The sequence below is a fragment of the Mustela lutreola genome, chromosome 5 (assembly GCF_030435805.1).
Source record: "Mustela lutreola isolate mMusLut2 chromosome 5, mMusLut2.pri, whole genome shotgun sequence".
Lineage (NCBI taxonomy): Eukaryota > Metazoa > Chordata > Mammalia > Carnivora > Mustelidae > Mustela > Mustela lutreola.
In genome coordinates, this window is record NC_081294.1 from 78,894,239 (window position 1) to 78,904,956 (window position 10,718).

General features: G+C 40.8%; 1 protein-coding gene across 1 annotated transcript; it reads right to left on the reverse strand.

The window, feature by feature from the left end:
* Positions 1 to 7,627: 7,627 nt before the first annotated feature.
* TAF7 (TATA-box binding protein associated factor 7) lies at positions 7,628 to 9,978 on the reverse strand. Its single transcript, XM_059174842.1, has one exon. It carries the CDS (start codon positions 9,197 to 9,199, stop codon positions 8,150 to 8,152), a length of 1,050 nt encoding a protein of 349 aa, XP_059030825.1. The 5' UTR covers positions 9,200 to 9,978; the 3' UTR covers positions 7,628 to 8,149.
* Between the last annotated feature and the right edge of the window lie 740 nt (positions 9,979 to 10,718).

The window sequence follows — 10,718 nt, forward strand, 5'->3', positions numbered from 1 at the left end:
TCTCGGGCCGCTCTCCCCGCGCCCTGAAATAACTTCCAGCTGGCGGGCTCACGCGGGGCCTCCAGCGCGCCCTGCCGCCCGCCGCCGCTGCCGCCGCCGCCACCCGGCCCTCCCTTTCCAAGGAAGGGAGAAAGGTACCTGGCTGGACACCCGCTGAGTACACACTTTTCTTTTTTCTTTCTTTCTTTCTTTCTTTTTTTCTTTTCTTTTCTTTTTTTTTTTTTTTTTTTTAAATTAAGTTGACTCCACGCTGGAGCCCAACGCCGGTTTGAACTCTTGAACTCACGACAGTGAGATGGAGACTGGAGCTGAGCTCCACAAGAGTCAATTGCTTAACCGACTGAGCCACCCAGGCGCCGCGTAAGTACACACTTTTAATGAATTATAATACAGCGATTGAAAGCTGTTCGCTAAATTCTTGTAATTACAAGAGACACCACTGTTAACAAGCCGGGACAGAAACGCTTTCTTTTTCGGCTAGCCCCCGCCCTCTCCCCAGGTTTCTCACTAGGCAAAACAAAATGGGATAAGCTCCTAGTGGAGCCAGCCTGGGGTCAAAGGTCAAATATACAGCAGCAGATTTAAGACAAGGAAGACAAACTGCTGGGCGGGGAGTGATATTTACATAACAATTGGGGGCTGCTTTTGATCAGAAAACCCTTAAAGTCTCTAGGAGAGCAAGGCCAGTTCTGCAGCGGCTCTTCCCTCGCCCAGCGACGCTGCGGGGTTGGGGGAGGTGCGGGAGAAGAGTGGATCCTGAAAAAAAAAAAAAAAAAAGAGTGGAGCCTGAGACCCTCAGATCCGCTCCGCCCTGCCTGTGGTGCTTGGAGAATGGCTACTTTCGCGGCCACATCGCCAAGGATCTGGAGTTGGAGTCCTGGGAGCTGGTGGCCCGAGCCCTCATCATTTCTAGAGTTAGGACATGGCGTTTTACAATTGGCGTGTAAAACAGGTTATTTTTTTAAGTCTCTAAGGAAAGAGCTGTGTGGCTCCAGCGCCCTCTACTGGCATAAGTTTTGAGGTTCTTGAGAAGTCCTAGAGCCTGAGGCAGCCGCGAAAGATGGGGATATAAATGACAACAGGCCCAGCTTCCAAAGCAAGTTGGGGTTTTGGACATTAGCTTGAGGATACACCTGTCAGGACACACTTTTCCCTTCCAGATATATGCTCATAATCCCAGCGTTAGATCGAATTCTCTTAAGGTTTCCATTCTAAAGCTGCGTCGGTGTTTTACTTTGAGGGTAAAAATAAAACGGAGGGAGCAGGAGGTAGGCTGAAATGATTCTCCCTTCCTAAAGCTTTCCTTGTTTGATTATCTTTGGCTGTCAATTGGTATATAAAAGTGAGGCACTGAAAAGCAGATGGTGCGTGGATAATTTGCCAACAGGTAGACTTCATCGTAGTAGACAGTTACCTGGCCTTTTCCTCGAAGAATGCCCAAATGTCAGTATTTGATTTCTTTTCTCTGCAACGCATGGTTTTTTCAGAGAATAATCTTGAAATCTCAACTCTTTGTGTGTGGTGTAAGGCCTAGATACTGATTTAATGAGATTGAGAATGGGGGAAGAGGGGTGAGATTACTACAGTAAAGTATATAGATTTTCACATAATTTTCTTGTTTGATCCCATACATTTCTTTATCTGTGCCTGCTTTCTCTTAATTTGAGCCTTTGGTTTAATTTACCTAGAAAATAAACATCTTTGGAATGGGGAAGGCAGAGTCATCCTAGGGAGGGCTAGGGATCCTGGACATCCAACAGCTCTGCATGTACTTCAATGAATCCCGTATGTCCAGCCAGGTACCTTTCTCCCTTCCTTGGAAACTTCTAAATGCAAACACTGAGTTTTTCACAGGTTCTATATCAAGTGGGTTTTTCTTTCTTTGGTATACTACTTTTCAGACATTTAGCATGTAACTTTCTCTGATCCTTGAGTTAATTTGTCAGTCATTCCTCTGCTTTGGCCTTCTGAAAATAGGATGACATTCTTCATTCACTGGCTCATCTCTTATTCTTTTTGATTTTGAGATTTTTTTGTTATCTTGGTAAACTTTTTGACAGAAAAAAAGAGCTGTGTGAGAACACTGCCATTTTACACTAGAAAAAGATTTTTAAATTCTTCATGTTGAGGAATAGTTCATAGTTGAGGGATTTTTAAAAAATCATTATACTTTTTTAAAGTAAACTTTACCTCCAATTGGGGTTAGACCTCACCAGCCCAAGATCAGGGGTTGCATGCTCTATGACTGAGCCAGCCAGTTTCCCTGAGAGATTTTGTTTTGTTTTGTTTTGATATTACCCTCAGGAAAGTCAAGAAGAAAAAAAAGTATTTTAATATTTATTGTGGAGGCCCTATCCAGTTATCTAGAAGTGTTTTCAATAGTTCAACAACCACTGATTGTCAATTAGTTACATCTCGTTCATTGTTTATTTAAAAAATACATACTGAGTTTTTACAAACACAAGACATACAGGAAACTGCAATAAATCATAAACTGCTTTTGCATTAAGTTCACACATATGTTTTGGAGAAGCCGAATTAGAGATCTGGGCCAGGGATCACAAGGGCATTAATAGGGAAATGGTCTATACGTTAAATTGCCAGACATAATTGCATAAATAGTAGAGATTAAGATCAAGTTCTATGATTTTAACTAAACTGCTGGACTTGGAGAGAAGAAATTCCAGCATGTATTGTATCACTGCCCTAGATAATAGGTAAGCAGCTGAAATCTTTTTTATTCTAACCAAAATGATAATGCTTCTTGTTTTAAACTGAAGCACGTCTTCTCAAGGCCAGAACACAATGGCAAAGAATTTCCAGATTTTTAAAAAATATTCTATTTGCTTATTCAACAGAGAGAGACACAGTGAGAGAGGGAACACAAGCAGGGGCAATGGGAGAGAGAGAAGCAGGCTTCCTGATGAGCAGGGAGCCAGATGTGGGGCTTGATGAGGGGGGATCCATTGTAGGGGCACCATGCGGGGGGCTCTACGTGGCTCTTGATCTCAGGACCCTGGAATCATGACCTCAGCAGAAGGCAGAGGCCTAATGACTGAGACACCCAAGCGCCTGGAATTTCCAGCTTTTCATTGAAGACCACTACCCTTGACAAGATGAATGCCCAAATCACATGCTCCCTAGCTGTTAGACTGAACGGCCAGATAGGATTACTAGAGAAGTAGGGTGTGAGCTAAGGCCTGAATGATAAAAAAGATAAACAGGAGAATATCTGGAGACTGTTCCAGGAAAAGGGAACTGTACCTGCTAAATGAAGCTCTGAGTTGAGAAAGATTGGCATTTGAGGTGCAGAAAAAAAGTCCAGTATGACTGCTGTGTAGTGAGCAGTCTTCCTAGTCTATATTTTCACATAGAATTCTTACTGGGTAATAAAAGATAACCAGAGTTTAAGACACAGTCCTTCAAAGACATGAGTATCACAATTTGTCCAAATTTTCATCTCAAATAAAAATTTTATCTGCAAATTAAAAACGTCAGGCCTTATGACACTTAGAACTGAACATAAAGATCCCATTTACCTAATCTGTGGATATAACAAAAATTGGATGTGGATAGGGATTTTTCTGCAATATTTGCTATAATAAAAAAATTTTAAAGGGAACAACCTGAGCGATCAGCAATAGGGGAGTGGATAAAATGTTTTTAAAAAATCTGTATCGGGGGTGCCTGGGTGGCTCAATGTTTTTAAAAAATCTGTATCAGGGGGTGCCTGGGTTAAGCCTCTGCCTTTGGCTCAGGTCATGATCTCAGGGTCCTGGGATGGAGTCCCACATCAGCCTCATTGCTCAGCAGGGAGCCTGTTCCCCCCTCTGTCTCTGCCTGCTGCTCTGCCTAGTTGTGATATCTCTCTCTTTGTGTGTCAAATAAATAAAATCTAAAAAAGAAAATCTGTATCATGAAATGACTGGGTGGCTCAGTCAGTTAAGTGTTTGCCTTTGCCTCAGGTCATGATCCGGGGTCCTGGGTTGGAGTCCCAGCATCTGGCTTCTTGCTCAGTGGGGAGCCAGCTTCTCCCTTTCTTTGCTTGCCACTCTCCAGCTGTTGTACTCTCTGACAAATAAAGAAATAAAACCTAAAAAGAATAAAAATAAAAAATTAAAAAAATAAAAATCTGTATCTTGAACAGAAGCAGTAAATGTATATATCCTAATAGGGAAGGATCCTTACATTTTTGAGTGATAAAATTTTTTATTTGTGCCTACAACAAAATCATATATTTTTTTGCTTTTCAAAACTGCATAAACATATATAATTAAATTTATACCAAAGAAAGGCCTGGAATGATAGATCTCAAAATGTTAACAGATTACTTTAGGAAGTTGGTGTGAAAGGGACTTTATTTTTTGTCTTTTTAAAATCTCTGCACTGTTTAACGTTAAAAACTAGCCCAACTACACACCATACTCATTAGCCAAGGAACTGTGAGCAAAATGAGTCCTTTTGGTAACACAGGACTTATTTTAAGGAAAATGGATCCCAATCTTCTTTTTCTCTTTTGATGTTTACATAAGAGATTAATTACTCTTACGGAGTTCTCAGTATTAATACAAAGCCAAACTATTACTAAATCAAGTAAAAAAGTTGTTGTAGTTAGCTGGGTCAGTTTGTTTACAGTATATTTGGAGAAATTGTTTCAGTTGTAATTAGATTCTTTGATTTGAAATCAACCACTTAAAATGGATTTATTTATACTTTTCTTTTTGATCACTTTTGAATTCAAGTAATTATTTCATCCCACGTATGTTCAGACAGTAGTAGTTTGCTTTTATTGTTAATAACACAGGTGCCTGCTTTTATTAACTTACTAAATTTCAGGCATTGTTCTAAGTCCTTTATTTGTACCAACTCAAGAGCCAAGATCCAACAACTCAACAGTCCTATGAGGTATGTAGTGTTATCACCTTCATTTTAGTGATGAGAACAGTAGGAAAAACAGATTAAGTTACTTGGGCAAGAAGCACACAACCAAAGGTCACTAAGCTAGTATATAAACCCATACACTGCACCTCTTGACTTTGAGATCTTCATCTCTTTACTATTCTTTAATAAGTGTCTAACAGCCAAATTGCCTACTTTCAGTGAATTTGCAGCCTAGTGGGGGATGAGCTGTAGGTAGTTTATACTCTAGTATGATAAGTGCATAAGACTATTTATCCCAGCAGGGGAACATAGTGACTCAGTTGGTTAAGCACCTGCCTTCAGCTCAGGTCATGATCCCGAGATCCAGCCTGGCGTCGGGCTCCCTGCTCACTAGGAATCCTGCTTCTCCCTCTCCCCCTGCTTGTGTTCTCTAAGACATAAATAAAATCTAAAAAAAAAAAAAATACTATCCCTAGCATCCACTAGAGTGCATGGGATTATAACAGACACTAAATGTTTAATTCAGTACGTCATATCCAGTGTTTGGTACTGTATAAGCACAGTAAGTATTTGTGGAATAAAAGGGAAACACAGAGTAGAGGTAAACCCGTAACTGAATTGCTCTGGATGGAGATCAAGAAAGCCTTGCTGGAGTTAGTGATATTTTTAAAAAAGATTTTATTTATTTATTTGACAGAGACCACAAGTAGGCAGAGAGGCAAGCAGAGAGAAAGGGAGGGAAGCAGACTCCCCACTCAGCAGAGAGCTCAACGCAGTGCTCCATCCCAGGACCCTGGGATCATGACCTGAGCTGAAGGCAGAGGCTTTAACCCACTGAGCCACCCAGGTGCCCCTGGAGTTAGTGATATTTAGTTTGAGGTCTGAGAGTTAGTAGAATTTGGCCAAATAAAGAGGAAAGTCTTCTAGATGTGGACCGAAATTAAGTGGGAGGATGTGGTGAGATGAGGCTGAACAGGTTAGCTGGAGCCCTCCTAATCTTGTATCTTTTTAAAATTATAAACTGAAAAGCAGTGGTGGTGCTGAAAGCAATGGTGTACCATTCAAGGGTTTTAAGCATGGGAATTACATGATCAAATATATCTTAGGACGATCACTTTGATGACCAGGTCAAAAAACTAAATTACATGGTAAGAAAAAAAAATGTTCATACACACAGCCACACACACACACACACAAAACCAGTTAGAAAGTTATTGCCATTTGCTAGGCAAGAGATAATAATGACTTGAACTAGGGCAGTGGCAGGAGGATGAAGTAGTGATTGAAGAGCTTTTTAGGAAGTAGACTCAGTAGTTCAAGGGTGAGTAGTCAAAGGTTATGGCTTAAGCTTGTAGCTTCATTAATGAGGATGGCTGGTAGGCTGTTTAGTTCACTTAAGTTTTAAAAAGAGGAAGAGCAGGTTTTCAAGGAAAAGGAGTAAGTGAGAGTTCCATTTTTAACATTTGGAGTTGAGTTGCTTGAGGGATACATACAAGGGTTTCCAATACACAGGTGAATACACTAAATCTGAACTCTGAAAGGATCCAGCTTAGAAATAAGGATTTGAGCATCAGCATAGTCCTAGTAACTGAAACTGTGGTCACACAATCACTAGACCATTCTGTTACTGTATGCAGCATCTTTCCTTCCTATTATAGATGGAACTCAGCCATCACTGGTGTTGACACCTTTGTAAGAAAACAGTATTTTGTTAAATGATTCACTGTAAAAGGCAAATTTGTGGAGCTTTTCAGGTATCAAGGCTGTAAGTGTAGCAAAATACATAATGTATTAAAACATAACTTATTATCTACCATACTAATGCAGTAAGAAAACTTATTATTTGCCAAATCAAGAAATAATCCAAAGTTTGACACTCAGAGAAAACTTAAGCCTGTACTATACTGAAATCTTAACAGTCTAAAAACATTTTGGTAAAAATGATTATAGATAATGTGAGAGAAAAATTAGTTTTGTGAGATGTTCAAACATTAGCATGATTTTAGACTTAAGAGGTCTGGACAATTTTAACATTTCACCACTGCTGTTTTCTGTGAAATGCAAAATTAAGGTGGGCTTTAAATGTTTCATGAGGCCAATTTTCAAAACACCTTTAATCCCAAACTGTCCAAAGTGAATTGCATGCAACTGCATTTTGTAAATTTTTTGTTTTCAAAAACAGCTTGTGTAAAGCCATTAGATTAGAATCCTAAGAACACACAAAAATTGTTTAAGAAAATTTGAAATATCCCACTATAGCAATGACTTCTTTTTGAACAACTTTGATTCAATATGGACATATCAACTTGAGTTCTGAGAATAGTATTAAATAATTGCAGTAATTGAAGTTGAAAATATTTAGAAATCCAACTAATCCAAACCATTGGATTGATCCAGTGAACAGTACTTGATATGATAGCCTTTTTTCTACTGTATTAGCCAGATGAGCGTAGTGCTTAAAAAAAAAAACATAGACCTTCATGTACAAAACTTAAGGATGATTTAGGTAGGTTCTGTACCTAGTGTTTAACCTGCAAATGAAACAGGTGGTTTGGAAACTTCAAGGAAGGCACAAAGATGACATTTCCCAATTTCTCTGACCCTACTGTGTTTTCTTAAAACCCAACATAACTGCTTCTTTCTCTAAACAGGATCAAATCAGTCAGTCATTAAACCACACCAAGAAACCACCTCACTGGAGAACCCGAAATCCCCACTACCCATAAAAAAGCAACAAGACACATAGTGAGGTGAAAATTAGTTGCTTTTATTGTGTTAAAACAGCTTTATGAAATGATTTCCAACCCTACATATGTAAGAATGCTTTGAATAGCTGGGAAAATAGCTATCACTTCATGGGAAAACACACAAACTAGCTTCACTGCCTACAGACTAGACTCTGCTTACTGATCTCGGATGGCATCACAGAGAATCAACAGCCAATTATGGCAAATGGAGAAATAGCAGTGAAGTCCTGCCATGAAGCTGTGATTACTAAGGCACTGTTTATTCCACTAATCCTGCAATTTTCCTACAATCATTTATCTGTCTATACATTACTACTTCCTACAGGATAAACAGCAAAGTGGTTCTGACAGAAAATGAGATAGCAATTCACATGTGTATTTGTCTGTAAGACAAATTCGGTAGAAGACAGTGGAGAAAATGAGAACTACTGCACAGTTCTATTTAGTCCAGGTGATGAAGCCAAGATTCTTCTTTCAATGCTGAACACTCTAAGGAATGAAACTAAGTATGAGAGCTCTTTTCACTTCTCTAGGAGTGATTCTAGCTCTTCTTGCAAAGAGCTGAGCTGCTCCTTTTCTCGGTCTTCCTTTTGTTTGAGTTCATCCAGCACAGCCTGAAATCTGTTCTTGAGAGCCAGGTTTTCCACTTTCATGATGAGATCCTCCTGTCGTTTTGCCCTATCCTGTGTCTCTTGGAGTTTGCCTTTCATATTATCAATCTGTTTCTGAATTCCCATAACCAGCTGGTTGGTTCCCTCATTTTCTTGGTGCTGTTCATCTGATTCATTCAGCTTGTCCTGTAGCTGTCTTTCCAGATCTTCCTCAGTGTCGATGATGTTTATATCCTCTTCATCTTGATGCTGCGTCTCATCTTCATCTTCACTGCTGCTGCTGAGGTCGTTGAATATCTCCCGAAGCTCATCATGTTCTAAAGAGTCGTGGCCCTGCCTGTGACCAGACATACCTGGAGAAGAGATATCAAGGCCCTGATTTTCTGTTTCTTTTGTTTCATCTTCAGCAATTATCTCCCAACGAGTACTCACAGCTTCAGCATCTGTACTTAGCAACCTCTTCACTTCCTTCTCCACATCTGGAGATTCAATATACTTCTTTTTTGCTGTCTTCCGGAACCTTCTCTTTCTCACATTTTTTAGAGGCAGAGTAATTCCATGGTTCCATATAAACTTTTTCTCTTTGTCCTTATCCTTTTTCTTGCTTGCTTTGGGATCAGTAGTAGCAACTGGTTCCTCCACAGGAGGATAGAGATCACCATCAACTGTGGAGACAAGCATCTGACATATATCAGCTGTCTTGTAAAAGGTTTTTTTATCAATGGTCTTCAAACTTTCCATAACACAGGGCAGATCTACCAATTTTGAGGCCAGTGGGACCCGGTCCACTCTGACGATTCCATGACGTCCATCAGGGTGTAACTCAATTGTCAATCTGTCCTTCAGGTTGACATGACCAGACTGTACCGCCCGCCTCACAGTAGAGGCATATTCCGGAGGCAGCCGTAAGATAAACTGGCTCTCTAGCTCGTGAGGAGCATCATCTTTGCTCTTACTCATCTTTACTTCTTTGAGGCTCACTTTTCTAACAACCACTTGTTGCACTAAAAGTTGCAGCTACTGCAAGCAGTTAGACCAGTTTGTTACGATTCGAAATCCTTAATTATAAAGTTTTAAGCAGAATAGGGGCAAGGCGTCTATTTTGTCTTAATTTTGAATTAAGGTCCAAATCTTTGGAAATATGTTGTGCCTGAACACCAGTCGTTAGAGACACTAAGCAGTTGGGTCCACTTAAATCTACTGGCTGCAATGCAAGTTCCGACCTCCAGATGTCGCTGCCGGACAATGCAGACCGAGCTAGCTAGCAGGAAAGCAAATGGCGGCTTCTGCGGAATGATTTTCGACACAAAAATGAAAGGCCCAGTAGACTCTCCCAATCCACAATCTCTCCCGGAACAAAGGTATTCAAAAAGCAGGACGCAGTGCGCTTTCTTCGCCTTAGGTACTTACAATCCGGTGACGATTACAAACCCAGCTTCTCCGAACAGAAGCAAGCGGGAAAGGAAACCAAGCAACACGGCCGGGAGCCGAGCGTCTCCTTCTTTATTCCTTTGTTCCGCCCGGATCTCAGGAAAGTGATCCGCTTATCAACGAAACGCCGAGGACGGGCAGTGCGAAATCTCGCCGAGATCTGCAGCTCGCAGCGCCAGTCTCGGCAGCTCAGCAACACCGCCACTCTCACTCCGGAGCTGCAGACCCAGGAAGGAAAGCGATACGTAACACCGCCGGGCAAAAGAAGCGCTGTGACTGACAGCACACCTAAGGCGGAAGTGCGGGCTGCTCCAGCGCGCGCAGGCGCAATTACGCTATCCGGGGACTTGTCCTCTCGCGAGAATTTGACTTAACGCGAGAAAAAGCTAATGCTTCTTAAAGAGCTATCGGTTTTGAAAATATTTAAAGGCAATGCTTGCAGGAAAAACACAGACCTTCAAGCTCACCTTTCCTGCTTTGTTAAGGCAGAACATATACCGGTCGCCGTGGGTCCGGATGGCTCCTAGGCTTCTGTGTGATTGCTGGAGATAGGGCATCCGTGCGGAAAGCGTCTTTGCCTTTGGAAACATCTCGGATGCTCCACACGGTATATCCGAATCTGGAGCAGATACAAAAAATTATACTTAACCATATAGTGGATTGTAAAGTACCCAAATCAGTGGAGTGAGAAGGACATGCTGACCACTATATAATTCTGTGTTTTGTTGATGATGAAAATGCCCTGAGGGGACCCATGACTTAGGGACTGTTACTGTTTTGAAGGACCCCAAGGGAACATGGTGATTCCTCTTTTTAATATGTTTGATGTAGATATAAATGTCAACAGGGAAGTAAGTGTTCTTCTGGAGGCACATATTCGTTTAGGACAGAGCTGTCTAACGAATGGTCTGATTGAAGTAGAATAAAATTGGAAGTATTACTCCCTATCATGCTTTTGCCTGTAATTTTTAAGTTAGGAAATTTTTTTTGTTCCACGTCTACTATTTTAAAACTGTTTATGCTTGTTTCTTCTATGGGTAATGAGGTA